Raw genomic sequence first — 21,652 nt, 5'->3', positions numbered from 1 at the left:
ACTGGTACGCAAAACCATAAATTAGAGTGAATAAATGAAGACTTGGCGTACCACTTCTGAAAGGTTGTGGACCCCTGGTCTAGAGGCAGTCTGTTTTCACATGCCTATACCCACAAAAAACACCAAAAACAAGAAACGAAGAATTTCTTTATCCATTGGTTTTAAAAATAATAGACTTGTCCCCTTTTTAGAATTTTTGGGATATTTTAAAATGTTTATACTTCACTTAACAGATTTATATGAAAATTCATTCTTTACCTTTAACCTGTGGAAGATACGCTATACCATTTCCACATAACAATGATGGTTCCCTGCCTTAAATACAAACTTAAACTCAGCCTTAACTATGGAAACAGAAGGGTACCTTTATAATAAAGCAAAATGTTTAATATCTAGTTATTTACATTTCAAGATTAAGCCTTACATGGAGTAACATCTTTAGAAAGAGCCGATTTTAAGACTAAGCACAGTAAATTCTGAGTTTCATTTTTGAACTACTTATGTAGGTTTGCAAGCTTTATTTTAAATCTTGAAGTGTGAATCATTACTTCTCATTTATGTACACAGTGCTATACTAATATATTCCCTAGGGTACTACAAAGAATTTCTAATGTGTGCACCACCATAATAAACAAAGAACTAATCTATTGCTTCACAGCATGAATTTTAAGACAGCATTATCCTGACTAATATGCAGCACAGACCCTTTATTATTTCAAACTACAGGTCACAAGAATTTATTGTAATTTTCCAGCCTTGTAAACTTAATGTCAACAACCACCTACTCACACATCTAAGGAAAAAACATCTATTGAGTTAAAATTATTCAGAGTGAAAATGGAAATACTGCTTTTCATATTGCACTGCCTTCACGGTATGACAGCATTTTCAAACTGCACGATGTATTTTTGTATACAGTTCTAGAAGATTTGAAAACTTCATAAATCAAACAAACTGACTTGTCTGCTCTGAAGGCATTACAGTAAAAATAATTGTCAGAGTTAAACAACACATAAGACAGCTATGAATATGCCTATATTTGTCTCATTAAATGTGTAATATATAGGGCCCTACCAATTTCACAGCTGTAAAAAATGTGTCATGGACCATGAAATAAGCCCTGCCCCATGAAATCTGATCTCCCCAAAACCAGCCAGGCTGGGGAGGGACAGGACTTGTTCTTCCCCTGCATGACTGTTATGGGGAGAGGTCAGACTCACCTCCGCAGGTAGCACAGAAGAGGATGGTACACTCTCACTTATGTGCTGCAGAAGCCCCAGAGCTGGGCTCCAGACTGCAGCTCCCCGTGGCTCCTGCCTGGGCTCAGGATGTCCTAGTTCCAGGGCTTCCGCCCCCACAAACGCAGTATTCCTGACGGGGCTCAGGGCCTACAAGCTCTGAGGCTTCTGTTCCCTCTCCCACATGGCTCCTGCTCTCCCTCTCTCCTGAGCTCTTGCCTGGGCTAGTTACACCCAGGCACCAGCTCGGACTTGGGGCTTCCACTCACCACAGCTCCTGCCCGGGGTCAGGACATCCCATGGCTACTGACCGGGCTGCTGTTCTCCCTCCCTCCTCAGCTCCTGCCTGGGCTAGTTGTGCCCAGGCACCAGCTGGGACTCGGGGCTGCCACCACCTGCAGCTCCTGCCTGGGCTCAGGACACCCAAGTTTCAGGGCTGCCACTCCCCCACCCCATGGTTCCTGCCGGGGCTAGGGGCAGCCAGTCTCCAGCCAGGACTCAGAACTTCCATCCTTGGTGGCTCCTGCCCACACTCAGAGCTCTCGCCACCCCCACCCCCTTCCACAGCTCCTGCCCAAGCTCGGGACACCCGAGTTCCAGGGTTGCTGCTCCCTTTTCTCCCTCTCCACCCCCGATGGCTCCTGCCAGGGGTAGGGGCACCCACACTTCAGCAAGGACTCGGGGTTGCCACCCCCCGCAGCTCCTGCCCGGGCTTGGGGAGGCCACACACACACACACACACCCCGCCTCAGGGCTCCAGCCAGAGCTCGGTGTGCACTGGCTCGGGGCTGTGGTTCCCGAGGGCTCCTGCCTGGGCTCCGGGCTGCCCAAGTTTGGGGCTTCTGCCTCCCTTCCCTCCTCCTCAGCTCCTGCTAGTGCTCGGGGATTCCACCTGTGGCTCCTGCCAGGGCAAGGGCACCCATTTTTCATACTGTCCGGGGCCCCTGGGCACAGACAGGTCCCATGCTTTAATCCACCACTGGCTCTGACTAGCAGCTAGGAGCCCCCAGTTGGGACACTCCCAACAACACTGGGGAGATCGGACCTACCTCTACCTCCGGGAGCCTCCTCCAGCTGCAGGAAACGCTGCAGAAGTGAGTATGACAGTTCTACAACCTCCATACAACAGCTTTAGGACCACACACACACCCCACACACAATACCCTTTTGGATCAGGACCCCCATGGTTACAACACCGTGAAATTTAAGATGGAAACATTAACATGGAAAATTGACCAATTTTAAGGCCTTGTGGCTGTGAAATTAACCAAAGTAAAACCATGAATTTAGTAGGGACCTATTCATACATGTTCTGTGCTATGCTGGGCACTGTTGGATTGCTGTCTTAATGCTGCAGTTATACAGCATATGCTTAACCATGCCCTGATGCAGTTCCTTACATGTATGGCCAGAAGGTAGTTTATACCTTATTCACCTGAGGAAAGAATATCTGCTGGCAGCTTCTTCTCACCATGCAAAATGGCTGACATTTTAATTATCTTATCAAAGAATCTCTTCCCCACTGAACATTCAGGGCGATTTTGGGAGGGCTTCTCTCTCTGGCTTATTTTCCTAGTATTTCGGAAACACCTGCATTCATACTAACAACACACTCGTTACTTCTGTTAAATACTGGGAGGTGCTCAGATATTTTATATGGCGCCCATTACTGTAATGTGGTTATTTACCTTATCTAGTAACTGGAGCTCTTCAAGATGCGTGCTCCTATGTTTATTCCACTCAAGGTGCACATGTGCTCCTTGAACTTTAGACAGGAAGATTTCTGCTACCAGTGTCCCTTGACTATGCCAGGGATGGGCAAACTATGGTCCACAGGCCGGATCCACTAAGCCAGCCTGCAAGTTCCCGCTGGGGAGCAGGGTCTGGGGCTTGCTCTACTCCAGTTCTCCGGCCGGGACATTGGGTCAGGGGCTGCACCACGCGACTCAGCCCACTCCGGACGGGGCGTTGGGTCAGGGGCTGCTCCATGTGGCTCCTGGAAGCCTCAGCATGGCCCCGCAGCTCCTAAGCCCTCCAATGGGAGCTACAGGGGTGGTGCCTGCCGATGGGGCAGCGTGCAGAGCCACCTGGTCATGCCTCCTGGTAGGAGCCGGAAAAGGGACATGCCACTGCTTCCGGGAGCTGCTTGAGGTAAGCGCCGCTCGGAGCCTGCACCCCAAGCCTCTCCCTATGCCCCAAACCCCTGCCCCAGCCCTGATCCCCCTTCTGCTCTCCAAACCCCTCGATTCCAGCCTGAAGCACACTTCTGCACACCAAACCTCTCATCCCCAGCCCCACCCCAGAGCCTGCACCCCCACCCAGAACCTGTACCCCTTTCTGCACACCCCTGATCCCTCTCCCACCCTCCAAACCCCTCGGTCCCAGCACAGAGCACCCTCCTACACCCCAAACTCCTTATCCCCAGCCCCACCCAAGAGCCCGCACCCCCAACCAGAGCCCTCACCCCCTCCCACACGCCAACGACAATTTTGTGAGCATTCATGGCCTGCTCTATCACAGCCTTTGGAAGGATCTGCAACAAAAGGGAAGCAGGGCAGGTAGTGGAATACAAATAGGAACTACACATCTCAAAGAATACCAGTTACTCCACAAGATAAACCACCATATTTCACACTCCATATGTATTCCACTCAAGGTGATTCAAAAGCAAAATTCACTGAGAAGGAGGGTACAAGGAACTATGCTGTGCCACAGGTTAGAGGTCTGCTCCGCTGAAGGATTATTTGCTATAGAAGCTTGTATCTGGGCATAATGCCTAGTAAAAGTGTACACAGAGCCCCGGACTGCTGCTTTATAGATTTCTAGGAGCGGGACATCTCAAAGCAAAGCTACTAATGTAGTCTGGATTCTGGTCAAGTGGGCCTTTATACCTTGCAAGAGAGAGGCTGCTATCAACTCCTACCAAAGCAGGTTGCAGAGCGAAATCCATTAGGAAAGTCTCTGACAGGATATTTCTGAATGTATGAGAAGGGAAGCAAAGGAGACAAATAGTTTAGGGGATTTCCAGAAGGGTTTTGTCCTCTGAAGGGAAATGCCAAGGCTTGATTGACATCCAAGAAGTGTGTAGCTTCCCATCCTCTCTGGTGGCATGGCACTTCAGATTTAAAAAAGACAGGTCAACGGATGACCTGCTTCAGATGGAATTCCAACATTATTCTAGAGATTAAATTTAGGAAGCAACCTCTCAGGGAAACCCTGTCCTTATGAAAAACCTTGTAGGGCAGGTTTGCCATACAGGGCCTCCAGCTCAGCTGCCTTTCTGGCTGTGGTTCTTGCAACCAGAAAGGCAACCTTCACAGACAAATGAACAAAGGAACATGAGACTAAAGGTTCAAATGGAGCTTTCATAAATGCTGACAGGACTAGATTGAGATTCCATATCAGGGTAGGTTTCACTACCAGAAAAAGGGTTCTGACAAGTGCCTTGAGAAACCATGCTGTAGTAGGATGTGCAAAGAGCAAATGTGGGCTGTCCACTGGAGGGTGAAAGACGTTAATAGCTTCCACCATGCACTTGCAAGAAACTGACAGGCAATTCTGACCTTTTTGGAGAGAAGGCAGTCCAGAATAGTGGGGATCTGGAAAAAGCTGATGAACCGGAACTGCCTCAGCCACTGAGGAGCAAGTAGGATTACCGACTTTGTCTTGTTTTCCTCAAGACTTGAGGTAAGAGAGGGATGGTATAGGAATGTGTACATCAACAACTTCATCCACTGTACAGAAATGTGTCCCAGAGACACTCTGGAGCAGTAGACTGGGCATTTATTGTTTTTTTGAGGATGCAAAGAGATCTCACCATTGGAATCCCATTGTCTGAATATGCTCTGTACCACTGAGTTATGTAGTTCCTACTCACGGTCTCTGGAGAAATGTCTCCTGCGATGTCAGCCACTCTCGGAAAGAGCACTGCCAAGATGGTGACTTGATAGTAGATGCAGTTCCAGATACTAAGAGCTTCTGTACAAAGAAGGGTGGACCTTGCTCCTCCCAATTCACTGATATAATAAAGTGCTGTCATGTTATCTGACATGACTTGAACGTCCAGGGTCTGAATAAACAGTAGGAATTGTTTGCAGACCTTCTGCACTGCCCAAAGTTCCAGGACATTTATGTGCAATTGGGATTCTTGTTGGGTCCAAGTACATGTTTATCCAGGCAGCCTATCCAATTTAGTAAGCAGGTGGCTGATCAAACTTTTTGTGGGTGGGGCCGGGACAAACGTAACCCTTCACATACACACTGTTATCCTGTTTTCCTACCAGGTAAGCAAAGTCAGAACCCTGTGGAGGAGGAGCAACAACAACGTTGGGGGAAAAACAGACCGTATAGTCTCATCATATGGTGATTACACTCTTTTCATTCCACTAGTATCTCTAGAGGATGTTAAACAGAAGCTACCAGAGTCAGACATTTTTAAATCAGCAGGTCCAGATAACTGCCTGAGGAGCCTGCTGGACCATTAATTTTGATTTTCAGTAAAACCTGGAGCAGTGAAAGCTAAATGTTGTGTCAGTTTTGAAAAACGGCAAGATAATGGAGCAGCTGACACAGGACTCCATTAATAAAAAATTAAATGAAGGTAATGTAATTAGTGCAAATGAACATGGGTTTATGGAATATAGATCCTATCAAACTAACAATTTTTTTTTTATGAGATTACAAGTTAGTTTGGTTGATGCAGGTTGTTGAAGTAATAGACTTCTGTAGGGTGTTTGACTTGGTACCACTTGACTAAATTAGACTATAAAATTAACATGGCATACACACACATAGTTATGGATTAAAAACTGACTAACTGATAAGTCTCAAAATGTAATTGTTAATGGGGAATGGTCACTCAGTGGGTGCTTCTCCAGCATGGACCATCAGTTCATAGCCCTACACTAATTAATACTTATCATAGAATCATAGAATATTAGGGTTGGAAGGGGGACCTCAGGAGATCATCTAGTCCAACCCCCTGCTCAAAGCAGGACCAGTCCCCAGACAGAATTTTACCCCAGTTCCCTAAATGGCCTCCTCAAGGATTGAACTCACAACCCTAGGTTTAGCAGGCCAATGCTCAAACCACTGAGCTATCCCTCCCCGGCATCAATGTCCTGAATGAAAATATAAAACAGTCACTGATAAAGTTTGCAGATGAGATGACAAATCGGTGGAGTGGTAAATAATGAAGAGGACAGGTCACTGATACAGAGAGATCTGGATTACTTGGCAAACTAAGCACAAGCAAATAATATGCATTTTACTATGGCTAAAGGTAAATGTCTACATTTAGTAACAAAGAATGCAGGGTCATACTTATAGGTTGGGGAACTTTATACTGGGAAGCAGTGACTCTTGAAGATTTGGAGGTCATTGTGGATAATCAGCTGAACATGAGATACCAGTGTGACACTTGGCCAAAGGAGCCAATGCAACCCTGGAATGCATAAACAAGGGAATCTAGAGTAGGAGTAGAGAAGTTATTTTATCTCTGCATTTGGCACTGGTGCTACCACCAGTGGAATACTGTGTACAGTTCTGATGACCACAATTCAAAAAGAATATTGAAAAATTGGAGAGAGTTGAAAGAAGAATGATCAAAGGATTAAAAAAAATGCCTTATAAACTCAAGTAGCTCAATCTATTTAACTTAACAAAGAGAAGGTTAAGAGGTGACTTCATTATAGTCCAGAAGTACCTACATAGGGAATAAACATTCAATAATGGGCTCTTCAGTCTAGCAGAGAAAGGCGTACCACAATCCAATGGCTGGAAGTTGAAGCTAGACAAGTTCAGACCAGAAATACGGTAAAATTTTTAATGGAGAGAGTAATTAACCATTTTGGAACAATTTACCATGGTGAATTCTCCATCACTGACCATTTTTAAATCAAGAATGGATGTCCTTCTAAAATATACACTCTAGAGGAAGTTCTGTTATGGGCAAGACCTGTGTGATATAAGAGGTCAGACTAGATGGCCTTGGAATCTGATACATATTTAATGATTCATTTGCTCTCTTGCTAAATAGATCATTGCCCTCAAAAGGCAGATCCTCACAGTGAATTGAACTTTTTGAGAATCTAGAGGATTAGAGCCATGAAACTCATCTCATAACTATGGATATTGCCACTGAGCAGGAGGCTGTATCTGCTGCATGCACAAAGCCTGAAGGGCCAATCAGGCTGGCAAATTTACCTTTATCAATGATTGCCTAGAGCTGAAGTTTATCCTCAAGTCAGTTTCTTAGTGAATTCAGAGAACTTACTGTAATTAATAAACTCATACTTTGATATTAAAGGTTGGTACTTCACTATCCAGAACTGTTAAACTTGCCAAAGTGAAGTTCTTCCTCCCCAAAAGGTCTAGACAGTTAGCCTCATCTGGGGGTTTAGATATGGGTTGGTAGTTGCTTGTTCCTTTCAATGACAACCTGCACCACTGAAAAGAGTATGGAACAAGGAGTGAAAATAAATATTCTGTCCCTTTCCATGATACAGAATATTTATTCTCTCTTCTTTTCAGAGTGGGGGCGGAAGCGGCTGGAGTATGCTAGACTGTTTCAGCCAGTTCTGAAGTGGCCTCATTAATAGGCAGTGCCACATTACTGGGAGTAGCACTGTGGAGGATATCCAGCAGCTTATAAGGGTGCCCTTTATTTCCTCCAGGGGAATCTAGAGAGTGCATGCAATTCTCAAGAGGTCATAATCATTGTGTGGTAATGACAAGGCAGGAGTGGCTGCCTCATCTGGTGAGAACAATGATAATCCTACAGAAGTGAGTGGTTCTAGCTGTGCTGATTGCTCCTCTTCCTCAGAGTGATCCTGAGCAGACTGAGGTTCTTCCCCAGATTAAAAAGCGTGTCCTGATTCCCACTGAGACCTCACATATTTGGGATGTCTCATACAGATCCCAGGAACCCAAATAAGGCCAGTGCAAGGGCTCATGGGGTGATCCCCTTGGAGGATGATACCATCAATCCCAAGTCAGGTAGTCCTACCTATGAGAGTGGGAAGGTGCCTATGAGATCTTGGAGATGCTATCAGGGCTGATCTTCCACCTTGATAAGGCTGGTGAAGCCCTCTTCTTGATTCTGGACTCACTGAAGGAGAATGAGGCTTCTGTCAGTGGGCTGGGCTGTCGGTACTGGTGGTCTCATTATTCCTTGGCAGGTCAATGGTACCAGACTGTGGCTAACCAAAGTTACAGGGACATCCTTGGTTAGACCAGATCTGACAGTATTACTGATTCTGGGCCTGCAGAGATTAGCTGTTTTCGGTACTGATCATTCCTTTTCTTTGAGCATAGGTACTCTCGGTGTAGGAAACGTCCACTGTCTTCTTTCCCTCACCAATATCAAAGATGGTGCTGTCCATTTGGCTGTAGATGGCTTTGTGACATTTGTGGTTCTCAGTGTCAAGAAACTGGTACCATGCCTTTTGTGAGCTTCTGACCACGTGGACCAGTGAGTGGAGTCTCAGCCAACTTTGAGGGTGTCAAAGAAGAAGTCCGGTACTTGAAGACTTTGAGGGAGATTTTTCACATTTTTTGTGAAGGTTTGCTCCTGCCGCCTAATGTACTATGTTTGGAAGAGTCTTTATCTACCCTGAGCAGTCCCTGAGCCTGAGACTCGCTGCTTGAAGGGATACTTAATGCTTCTGTGCAATGCACAGGGAGGTCGGATGGGTGAGGATTGGACTGCGGTCTCATGGAATGATCCATCAGGAATCTTCTACGTCTGAAGTTACAGGCTTGACAAGTTTGCCAAGAAAAGAACCATCAGATATTATACTTAGAAGGCAGATAGAGAGATGTGTCATGGAAGTTGATGACCAGGAAGGCAGACCATGCAGATCTTGAATCCTGAGGTCTTCGGTATGCTAGGCAACCCTGTATAGGGGTTGCTGGGGTAGGTCAGGTTTTTCTCCATGCCTCTGTACTACTAGAACTATACTATCTAAACTGAAAACTATTAATATCAAACTTTTTTAACAGGAATTCCAGCTAAAGCTGTGAACACTGAGGAAGTACTTTTCTTTTCGGAAGGTGGGATGAGGAGATGCAGTTAAATTGATTGAAATACAGATTACCAAATTGTGCATACCAATCTAAATGCTAGATCTAAGGAATAATGTTTTGTGAAAGTATGAGTTGAGCTCCAAGGACCACAGGCAGCAAAAAGGAACTGGAGAAGTGGACACCTGCCCCATATGCCCTCGGTTCAGGGCACAAGGGCAGAGACATGGATCCATGGACATGGCTAGGAAAAAAAATCTTCCAATCTCAGGTGCATGGAACACATGCACACCTTGACTGGAATACTCAAGTTTTCATGCTTTCCTCCACAATCTTGAGGGCCTGAAATTTCCTTTTAAAAAAATAAATATAGGTGATTCTCTATAATTTGAGTTCTTCAAGATGAACTCGGTCTATTCTCTCTCACGTTGTGCAGGGGTACAGCTTGGATCAGCTGACCATACTAGTGGCAGTGCCCACTGGAGCACTTTTGTGCCCCCATACTAAGAGCAGGACTACGGGCGGGAGGGTGGGGGTGGTGCCAACTGCCTTAATTCCTACCACCACCTCTTCAAGTCTGAAACTGAAATTAGGACTCTGAGGAAAAAAGGAAAGGCGGGTGAGGAGTGTGAATGTGCAGAATCCATCTAAATGAAAACTCTGTATGGCCGAGTAACCTTTATTTCTTCAAGTAGCCTTTGTAAATTCCAATTCTTGACTACTGACAAATAGCACTCTTCTTTTTGGAAGGTGGGATGAGGCGATGCAGTTAAATTGATTGCCAGATAGATTACCAAGTTGTGCATATCAATTGAAATACCAGATCTATAAGAGAATGGTCATTTATGAGCGTTTCCCTGATCCATTTTCTGGGAGGGCAATGACAAGGAAAAGTATCAGGCCAGTAGTAGCCCGATTGCAGATCAGTGTCAATCTAAGGCAGTTTCCAAGGCAACAACAGCAACCTAGTGAAGCAAAAAGCTCAAAACTGTGTGACACATTTCCATGGCAAACAAGCAGCGGGTCCTACGGGGAGGTTCTCATATCTCCAGAGAGGTCTGAGTAGGTAAGAAAATGGTTTAAACTTACATTTTTCTTTTTCTTTTCTGGAAGAGGGGGAGAAGGAAGAGGAACCAAACTGACCACATTATACTTCTTTCCTTTACCCTAAATCACCAAAGATAACATATCTGGTGTTGCATGAGAGTAACTAAATGACAGTGTTCCAAGTGTTCACTGTGAACCTAAGTCACCACTGTAACCATGGATCCAATAGGAACCGTGGCTCTCAGGAAGCATCAGGTGTTTTAACAGGCTTCTGATGAGTTTTCAAGCCTGGAGCCAATTCAAGGCAGGATGATACTGGCCCTTTATACCCCCTTTGCTGCTGTTCTGATTTTTGAGCTCAGACTTTTCATGGGGATGCTTTTGCACTTGAGTATGCAGAATTAGAAATACTGGATCCCTGAAATATGCTCTTTCAGTAGAGGCATATACCTGTGAGGCCAAAAGTTTATGCTTGGTCAGATCCAATATTTGAGGATTCAAAGTGAACAGCACCTTCAGTTTGGCTCAATCGAAGAAGCGGATGAGTGAGCTGGAAGTTGGCTAGTCTCCTTAGGAGTTGGAATTATGGCCACTCTCCCTGCAAGTTTAGATTCTGATGCTTCTTTCTGGCCCTCAGAGTAACAGGGCTGTACGTAAAGCAACAAGGTGAATGATCTTCCTCAAACAAACCAAAACAATACATATCTCCATTAGAAGCAAGAAAACTAGCAGGGTAAGAGGCACAACTCTTAAACCCCAGTTTCTTTGCCTTCAGTTCCAACATATCAGAAGAAAGGAACTGAATCAAGATCGTTAGTTAAAAGAACTAACTGAAATCTATCAAAACTAAGGCATCACCACCTTTGAGGATGCAATGTGCTGACAAATCCAGGTTAGAGGAACCAGTGAGCTTCCTGGTCCATCTGCTACTATAGTTGAAAGTAACTGAGGCAGTCAGGAGCCAGCCTACACATGACCAAGGTGTTATACCCCAGGACAATCCCCCAAGTCCTGACTGAGATATGCTCTCGCCACACAGGTCCTCACCATGGTATGATTACAACTATGCATTTTGGGCAAGATCTGACAAATATCCGCAGAATGGGCCCTTAAAATTCAGGTGCTGCCAATAACTTTAAAGATGACACTACAGCTCGAGCCCTACGAACACCGATACAGGTAAACTGCACCCTACACCTCATTAATACAACAGAAGTGTTCCTCCTGTCCTCAGGCCCAGTGGTGAAAGAGATCACATCTTTGGAAGCCATCATCGAAGGACCCAGAGAGATGCTGCAATTCGGCAAGATCACTTCGCCGCTGATTCTCAATATAATATTGTTGGCTCTCCACAATCCTCAGACTCTCTCGTGGGAATAAAAAAATAAAAATCAGCTTCCCCTCTGAATTCTGTCAATGGGTCTGCCTACACATGGCTAGCAACAAGTCTTCAGACCCGGGCAGACCAAGAACCATGGACCTTTGAGAAGAACATGGATACCCTGCCTCCATGCCGGAACTACAACTGCTCCACAAATCTGCAGTCTGGGGTGAGGGCTCCATATAGTCAAATGCACGCAATATTCACGCCTGAATAGGCTATCCTATGCACATACTTCCAAGGGAACCTGGTCAAGTGCTTATGCACCAATCTCCTACTGGGGCTCTGGTCCTGTGGACTATTGGCCCTTGAACCAAATGATGATCAGGAACCAATACTCCTTATCTTTAATACTTGAACTGTTAGATTGCATTAGATCTGCTCGGCTATTTACTAAACTAGCATGTATTTGGGCAGGGGATGAATGGAAGACTGCATTCCGTATCCACCACAGTGACTCTGAGCATTTAGTGATGCCATTTGAACTGAAGAATGCTCTGCAACCTCCCAGTATTTTCTTAAAGACAACATATTGGTCCAAGACATCCCAGAAATATCTTATATCCCAATGAGATACTCATCTCCTCAGAGAATCCCAAGAAGCACTCACCACGTTACGGCCGATCTAAAAACAAAGTCGACACAGTCTTATGCAAAATTGGAAAAATATGTTTTTGATCAACCCTCCACGGAGTTCCTAGGGTTTATTCTATCCCCAGGAAGGATCAAAAAAAGGTGGAGACCATTTGCAATTGGCCAAAGCCTCGGTAAACCTGCTTCTTAGGCTTCACTACTGGTGTTTTATCACAGACTTTTCAGGGCAATTAGCACCTGTGACCATGCTCATTTATAAAAATGCCAGATTTATTTGGTCCCCCAAAGCCCCAGCAAGCATTCAGATAACAAACTCATCTTCACCACTGCTCCTGTCCTGGTACACCCATATGCCACACAAGCCTTTATCATGGAAGCTGATGCATCAAATGTGACAATCAGGGCAGTGCTCTGTCACACATATGGTCCCAAACAGTCATTACATCTGTACACCTATTTGTCCTGGAAACTCAAAACCAATGAACAAAATTATGAGATCTTGGACAAGGAATTCCTGGCAATTTAAGCCACTTTTGAGGAGTAGCATCACTACCTCCAAGGAATGCAACATCTAGTACAGGTCTTTACAGACCACATAAACCTTGAATATCTGCACAAAGCCACAGCATTCAACCTGAGGCAACTCAGATGAGTTGTATTCTTCTCCCGCTTCAACTTCACCATCACCTACCGCCCAGAGGCCAAAAATGGTAAGGTCAATGAACTATTCCAAAAGGCGTAATTATTATGTAGTCCAGGACATGCCTAGCCAGAAGCTGCCTTCCATTCTCAAGCCTCACAATTTACTGAATGCTGCCATTCACCAAGATCGAACTCTAATCCATTCGGCTTCAAGGAAGGTGATCTTTCCCAAAGAGCTAAGGACAAGCGACATCATGACACATGGGTTGGGATAATATATGTGACATGACACACATGTCCCTCAGGAGCTTCCCACAACAGAGGTGATACATTTGGGACACCAACACTCCTGTAGCAGGGCATTTCAGTCACCTTATAACTTATCACCAACCCTCCTGTTTCTTCTGGTAATGTCGAATGCAAGCTGTGATACAGGCTTAAGTCAACTCCTGTAACTTGTATGCAAGTATCAATATACCAAGGCACAAACTCTTGAGGATTCTCCTGCCCAGGCCCTGGGGAGCCATCGTTAGTTGGGGACTGGTCCTGTTTTGAGGAGGGGGTTGGACTAGATGACCTCCTGAGGTCCCTTCCAACCCTGATAGTCTATGATTCTATGATCGCCCTGGATTTCATTGTCCAATTCCCTGAGTACAGTTGCCATACAGTAATCACAACTGTTGTGAACCAATTTACCAAAATGGCACATTTCGTCCTCTGCATTCACCTACCTTTCTGCAAAGAAACAGCTCAGCTCCTCATGAAATATATCATCCACCTCCAGGGGCCCTTGGACCAGGTTATTTCAGATCAAGGCCCACAGTTCACATCACACTACCAGTGCAAGGCCCTACAGCTACTTGGAGCCCACACTTCCATGTCTTTAGGGTACCACCCACAAACAGATGGTCAATCAGAGAGGGTAAACCAAATATTAGTACACTACTTACAATGCTTTGTCAATTATCACCAGAGCTACAGGTCCGCGCTCCTGTCCTATGCGGAATTCGCATGTACATGTTTTCACCCTCAGATTCACTCAGCATTACCTACAACTTCCCCAAACCCAGCAGTCACTGACTGGATTCAACAGATTCACCAGGTCCAAGAAGTGGTAAGAGGCTCCCTTGAGGAAGCAAAGAAAGCCTACAGTGATATCAGACCATCAATGGCCAACGTTTTCAGTATGCCAAGGGGCGCAGCTTTCCACAGAACAACTCTGCACGGACAGGCCATCCTGCAAACTGGACCACCAGTTCCTCAGGCCATACCAAATCAGGTAACAAATCAACACAGTTACCTTCAAACTCTGCCTGTCTAGATCCCTCGAGTTACACCCTGTCTTCCACATGTTGCTCCTGAAACCCTACATGGAGATCCATTCTCCACTAAACCCAATCTTCTCCCCCACGGTACATGTCCCGGACTACAAAGAGTATGTAGTCCACGAAGTGCTTGACTCCAAGATAAATTGGGGCACACTATGGTGTTTCATCGACTGGAAAGACTATGGCCCTAAAGAATGGTCCTGGGAAACACCTAACCACACCCATGCACCTGACCTTTCATAAAAACACCCTGGTCCAACACCACCATCTGGGCACCCCTGAAGGGGGTGCGATGTGAGGTTCTGCAGGGATAGGACTGGAACCTAGGTCTGCGGGATGGCCAATGCCTCCATGCTGTTACCCAGTGTTAGGATATAGATATTCAGGTCTGTCTGCAAAGGCCTATACTTTAAGAATTTAGGTGTATTCTTATTACTAAGGTAATTATAGAGGTATAAAAGAAAGAATCAAAACCACTGTCTGTGTAAGGGCCTTTTCTTACTGTGACAGTCTGAGCCCTGTTCTTAGGCTAAGGCATTCAGCTAAGCAGCAGAGGCAGCCATAAACTGGGAAGTGAAAGGTCACATCCTCACATTCCAAACTAGTCACATTGAAATAAGGTGCTATGGGGCTGTTAGGAATACAATCCTGTCCTGATATTCCTATCACCTCCAGAGAAAGGGAAGAGCCTCGACGATGTAGAAGGAAACTTAGTTTGATAGCATCTTGTCCGGCAAAAACTCACTTATCAACAGCTGGGATGTAAAATCCTCATTTGTGTATTGTTTTATTACTGTAGTTGCCACTTCCCTATTGTTTGTCTGTATAATCTCTGTCTGGTTCTGTGATTGTTTCTGTCTGCTGTATAATTAATTTTGTTAGGTGTAAACCAATTGAGGAGGTGGGATATAATTGGTTAAATAATTATGTTACGATATGTTAGGACTAGTTAGTTAAATTTCAGTAAAATGATTGATTAAGGTACAGCTAAGCAGAACTCAAGTTTACTATCCAGTCTGCAGTCAATCAGGAAGTAAGGGGGGGAATGGGAACATGGAATGGGGATGGGGGAATTGGAATCATGTTTTGCTAAGGAGGTGGGCAGGGGAAATGGGAACAGGGACATAGGCAAGGCTCTGTGGTGTCAGAGCTGGGAAGGGGGACACAGAGAGGAAACTGGAATCATGCTTGCTGGAAGTTCACCCCAATAAACATTAAATTGTTTGCACCTTTGGACTTAGGGTATTGTTGCTCTGTTCATGCCAGAAAGACCAGGTAAGTAAGCAGATAAAAAAATAAGCCCCCTAACACCCGGCACCTGTGGTAGGGTGCCATACATTACCACACAAATCCTGTGGGGATAAATACCACATGAATTACCACCTTGGAAGGCCAGGCTGACAGTTACCCTCATGGCTAGACCATGCACTGTATTTCAGCCTCAGGAGGAGTTCCAGGAAGCATCTGTGCAACAAAATGGATCCCTGTCAGCCGTAGCATAGACCTGCATCTCGGCTTGCTCCGACTCCTGACTCCCAACTCTGGCTCTGATCCCTGCCCCTGAGGCTGACCCCTGGCTTGTCTCCTGACTTCAGTTCTGACTCTTGGCTTGACTCCTGTCTTCAACCACTAAGCCTGATTCCTGGTTCTACTTGCTAGGCCAGACCACCCATGTCCTGCTCATAACATATTCCACCCCCAGTATCACTGGGCATACAACTGTGCACGGGGAAAAACCTACTCCACGGACACTAGGCTCCATTCAGCCTCCTCCCTCCGCCAATTCATATGCTCTTGGGATAGACAAACTCATGAAAGGACCCACCAAGAGACTCAGACAGCAGAGATAGAGCCAAGCTGCTGCAGCAGGGACCATCAGACACTGATGATGTTGTCAGTGCTGTTTCCTACACCTGCTTCCTACAATTTTTACTCTGGACACTCTCTCCTTTGCATTAATTTGGCAGTTTAATTCAATTCCCTCCCGCCCTCTTCATCTCACTGCACCCCACACTCATATAGCCCTGCTCTTGTCCCACTTCTCCCTTATGCTATCCCCTTGCCCTCCTCATCTTCCTTTCTGATTGCCTTACCCCACTCCCTGCAATGTCCCTTACCCCTTCCTACAGCTGTTTAGCTAATCTAATCCCAACAAAGCCCACCCCCCAAAAAATTCATGAACTCACATGATATTTGCAGACCATCATACTGTTCACTGTTTGTGTTATATCTCTGCCACACATTCTTTTTCTGTCTTGTCTACTTAGACTGTAAACGTTGAGGCCAAGACTGTCTCAGACTCTGTATACAGTGCCTAGCACAATGGGACTTCTAGAAGCTACTATAACACAAATATCAGATAATAGTTAGTAATAATAATAGAACTTGACACAAAGTATCGGGTGAAGTTCTATGGCCTGTGTTACGCAGGAGGTTAAATGATTTAAATGGTAATTTTGGTCTTTAAAAAAAAAAAAAAAGAAAAAATCTATGACATTTATATAATTGCTTCAGGGTGCTGCAGGTATGGTTCCTCCCTTCCAAAGGAGCTTAACTCCATCCTATCATTGCTGGGAGCTGGGGTGCTTATATCTTAACCTAACTTTATGAATCTATAACTGACTTCTGCCTCACAATGCAACTAAATTGACATATAATATATGGTCTATCAAGACTGTTTTGGAAGCACTACAACTAAGCAACTTTGTTTTAACTACTAACTTCCAAATCAAATCTATTCAGACATGAAGCTCAGGGTGTTTTTTTTGTCAATTTAGATATGATTATTCATATACTGTGTGTCTCAAAAATTAGCTAAACGAAAACACCGTTTTTCAAGGCACATTAACCACTGTTTTTAAAAATGTGTCATTTCTCCTGGACTAAGCATTCAGGATATGTAGATGTACTTACCATCACTGCCAGGCAAGAAGGATAAGCAGACATCCATAACAAATCCATTTCCAAATTCCAGGGTCTGAAGGCAATTAGCTGAAAATTGAGAGTAAAGAATGCTGAACTCACTCTACCAAATTAACGCTGTAGGGGGAGGGGACAGCACCCTTATGTTTTGGTTGCTTAACACTTTCCATTACAAAAAAAATCATGCACCCCACTGAGAACCTGTTACCTCCATTGGTCAGAGAAAACATTTGATTTTGGCAGGGGACCTCCACGGAATTAGGGAGGTGCCTTTTGCTGGCCCCAGTAAAATCCATTGAAATCTGAGTTATAAGATATTAAAAGTTATTTCCCAGAGTATCTTATATTGTACAGTTTAATTTTGGCAGCATGACAATAGCACTGCATGTTCTAAATCCCTCACTGGATGGGGCTCATCACTGCAGCATGCATATACTGCACTGGGGCAGAAACTCAGCCTGCCCTCTACCAGAGCAGCTGCAGCGGCAGGAGGGAGAGAGAGGTGAGCCACACTTTTCCCCAACCACCCTACAGATCCAGCAGTGGCCCAGCACCCTAAACTAAAGGAAACACCTAAGGTAAGAGTTCCCCCATATCTCAGGGGTAGGATTAGGAAGAGATGCTCAGCCCTGCTGCTGCTAGAGTGTGGCAATGTGGGGAAAGAGACATGTAGAGAATTAGAATGTTTGCACAGGAAGATGGGGGATTTGTTTTCTGGGGTGGGTAGTTCTGTTTAGGCAGTTCCCTGCTCGTTTGATCTAGGAAAGAAGCTATTTCTCTGACGTGGTCAGGTTAAAGGGAGATCTCTTTGGATGAGAAATAGTAGTGTAGGTTGCCTGGGGCGGATGTACACGGGGTGTGGAGGAGGTGACTAGTTTGAGAGAACCAGAAACTACCACCAAATAACCATCAAGTTTTGAACCTCAACATTTTGCTTGTATGTTGTCTATTATTATTTGATTAGCCTATTAAGACTAAGTTCTTAGGGCAGAGAGTGACCTTTTGTTCTGCATGCACACAGTGCATACTACAATGGGGCCCTGATCTCCGATTGGGACCTCTAAGGTCGACATAATAAAACAAAACAAAACCCCACAACTGGGAACCAGGAAATTACAAGTTCTAGACTCACTCTTCTACCAGTTGGTGCTAACAATTCTGTACCCTTCACAATCATTATTATTAAACAAGGTGTCACTGAAAGGTTACATATGCTGGGAATAGAACATAGATCTCTAATATGGAAAACCAAAATATCACACATTTAGCTATACTAGTCTGCTACGCTATCTGTAAAATCGGGCTACTAATCCTAAGGTAAGCAACCCATCATTTCCAATGCAGAGGAGAGGACAACCAACCAATCAAGTAGATCGATGCAGACCTTGTCTTCGAGCTGGCCCAGAATGCTACCTTCCTCCTTCTGAAGGCTCAGGAGGACAGAACAAACACCCAGCTTTCCCTTGCCTCCTGGTCCTTCTCTGCTCTGTCCAAGGAGATCCTGCACCTTAGGTCTTCTGGTCCACGTAGCCCCAGCTGCAGTGTGGAGAAGCAGAAAGGTGCTTCCTGCTCTGCTTGGGCATTGCCTAGGTACAAGAGATTCCCTGTTTGGAAGAAGCAGTTCATGAAGAGATGGCTCCTAGAATCCCTGGTTAAAAGGAGCCCAGGAATCTCTGGGTTTTTTGTTTGTTTCTTTGTTTTGAGGAGATGGGGGCTTGCTTGTTTTGTTTCAAGTCGAAAATTGCTTTTACCTCATTTTTCTTTTGAGGCTTGAAAAGAATCCCCAAAGCCCTGCCAGAAGCAGAGACCCTCGGTCTGCCTCCTGCATAGACTCTGTAGTGGGACGGCTCCCCCACACCAGCAGAAAAAGGGTTAAAGTCAGCCCTGGGAGAAAGTTGTGGTTGAGAGCTGCTAAGCTGGGCTGACTGGGGAAGCGGCCACAGCTGTGCCATGCCCTAATCAGGCCACAGCTCGCTTGTATAAAAAGACTGTGAACCAGAGGCCCAAGAGAAGGCTCTCTCCAGGCTGGGAGAGAGGAGGGCCTGGCTGCCTGCAGAAAGGGTACTGGAAGTGAAACAGGGCTGGGGAGAGCCAGAGAAGCAGGGGAGCTCCAGGCTGGCAACTCCCCAGGCTGCAGGGCCTGGTCCAAGGCCCCTGGAGGTACTGGGTTGCAGGGAAAGGCAGCAGCGGCACAGGAGCCAGCAAACAGAGCTGTAAACTGGGGAGTTTCAGTGGGAGTTTGCGGGGGAGACTAAGAGAGCTAGGCAGAGGAATAGACAGGCCAGGGAAGGGAGTGGGTGGTGTTCTGCCAGTGTCCTGGTGCCTGTTGGGGGTTTGTTTTGCTGTAGGTGGTGGTGGTTTGCTTTGATTTGTGTTTCCTGGACTAACAGGGTTTAGGTGGGAAGGCTATGACTGATACAGAGGCAGCAGTGGAAATCACAATGAGGATGACTGGATGTGGAAGCTGCGGCATGTACACGATCCTGGAGAGGGTACCTGAAAAGAGTTTTGCCTGCATGAAGTGCCGCCTGATAAAGCTAATGTAAGAAAAGATCCGAGGATTAGAGATGCAGGTGGAAACTCTGGTTGAGTTTAGAACGAGTTTCGAGCAAATGATGGAGCAGAGACATGAGGAGGCTGAAGGGAAAAGCTCAGACTTGCAGATGGAAGCAGGACCAAAGAATTCTGAGGGGAGACTGCTGGGTGAGAAAAGTGGATGGAGGAAGCATGTGACTAAGAGAATCAGGCAGAGGAAAAGACGGGCCAGTGAAGGAGAAACAGAGCTCAGGAACAGGTTTACAGAGTTGGAAAATGAAGAAGGGGCACAGCAGGTGGTCGCTGAAGGTGAGAGGGCAAGGAACAGAAGAGCAGCTAGTCCTGTAGGAAGAGGGGAAGACTCAATGGAGACAACAACATCAAACATGAGGCCCAGGAGGATATGGTATGGGTTGTGGAGGACTGCAAGGGACCACAGAAATCAAGAGGACTTGCAGCCAGAGGGAACAGGAGATAGACCAGAGAATCCCACCACCACCAGGAAAAGGCAGGTCTACGTGATTGGGGACTCCTTACTGAGAAGAATAGACAGGCCTGTATCTAGAGCTGATCCAGAGAACAGAAGGGTGTGCTGTCTGCCAGGTGCTAAGATACAGAATGTGGACCTGAGGCTGAAAAGGATCCTAACGGGAAGGGGAAAGAATCTGCCGATTGTCCTTCACGTGGGAACAAAAGATACGGCTAGCTTCTCACTGGAATGTATCAAGGGAGACTATGCCAGACTGGGGAAGATGCTTAAGGAAAACAAGGCTCAGGTGATCTTCAGTGGGATTCTGCCTGTTCCTAGAGAAGGGCAACAAAAGTGTGACAAGATTATGTCGATCAACAGATGGCTCAGGCAAGCTATAAGGAGGGCTTTGGGATGTATGGCCGCTGGGAAGCATTCATGGATAGAGGAATGTTCTCTTGGGATGGAGAGACACGGGGGCCCGTGGACAGCGGGACATCGGCCTGCAGAGGGCACTCTGCACTGGAAAGAGCTAATTCCCTGAGGCAACCAGCAGGAGGTGCTGCAGGGGTGAGTCCCGCACATTTACAGGCTCAAAGGCAAAGAACACTGGAGAACTCCAAAAAAGGTGCAGTCCTAGCCCCTGCATGCTGCCAAAATTATTAGTGTGCCATCATACTCCAAGGAAAAGCGGATGCCAAACACTTCACACTGCCAGATATGACAGAGGTATTTTTTCTAACTGCCATCCTTGCAAATTCAGCCTGGACCCAGGGTAGGTTCTATTTTATATCAATGCCAATGGTTCTGCAGGGCAAATAAGATCTTCAGTTACACCAGTGCAATCCCCTGGCTTTCAATGAATTTTAAGAGGTCTGACTGAATGACTGCTCTGAAGAAACAGAATCCAGCTTACACCCTGTCTTTAGCAGAGATTCTTCTGAGACTTTAGTGTACTAAAGGTACTTTAACAAGTGTACATTCATCCATTTTTAGAGTTGGTCTTTAAGGCATCCTGTCGTGTCTACAGTATTAACAGTAAGGAAAGTTACCTTCTGAACCTCGTTTGGACCAGATTCTAACAGTAGAGTCAGAAGCGGCAGAAGCTATTAGTAGATTTAATTCTGTTTTTGGCTCATCAGTCTGGTACACAGCTTCCACAGCACAAACAGCTTCTGTATGGCCTTCAAGATGAATGCATTTCACAAGCTGAACATGACAGAAAGTTACATAAGATTAAACAAAGAATAAAGATAGAACACTTAACAGAAAACACAAAACTTTCAGGCGTGTAGACATTTAAATTCTTGGAAATGTTTAGAAGAGAGCTGTAATGGTTAAATATGAAAAGTAACAACTTATGTGGGCTAGCAAGTTTCACGCTGTCCCCACTGGTGCTATGTTGGTGGGAGACACTCTCCCACCAACATAGCTTTCGCTTCTCGCTGAGGTGGAGTAACTATGCCGACTGGAG

General features: G+C 45.6%; 1 protein-coding gene across 2 annotated transcripts in view; it reads right to left on the bottom strand.

Moving 5' to 3' along the window:
• Nucleotides 1-21,652, bottom strand: part of ELP2 (elongator acetyltransferase complex subunit 2) — a 121,893-nt gene that overhangs the window by 90,924 nt on the left and 9,317 nt on the right. For both annotated transcript variants that reach the window (XM_032774975.2, XM_032774974.2), the window contains exons 4-5: nt 21,231-21,387; nt 17,166-17,243 (exon numbers count right to left, since the gene is read on the bottom strand). In XM_032774975.2, the coding sequence (XP_032630866.1) occupies nt 17,166-17,243; nt 21,231-21,387 (235 nt within the window). The remainder of the gene's footprint in view (nt 1-17,165; nt 17,244-21,230; nt 21,388-21,652) is intronic.

This window comes from Chelonoidis abingdonii, chromosome 2 (assembly GCF_003597395.2).
Source record: "Chelonoidis abingdonii isolate Lonesome George chromosome 2, CheloAbing_2.0, whole genome shotgun sequence".
In the NCBI taxonomy this organism is placed as follows: domain Eukaryota; kingdom Metazoa; phylum Chordata; order Testudines; family Testudinidae; genus Chelonoidis; species Chelonoidis abingdonii.
This window is presented reverse-complemented; position numbering and strand designations above follow the sequence as displayed.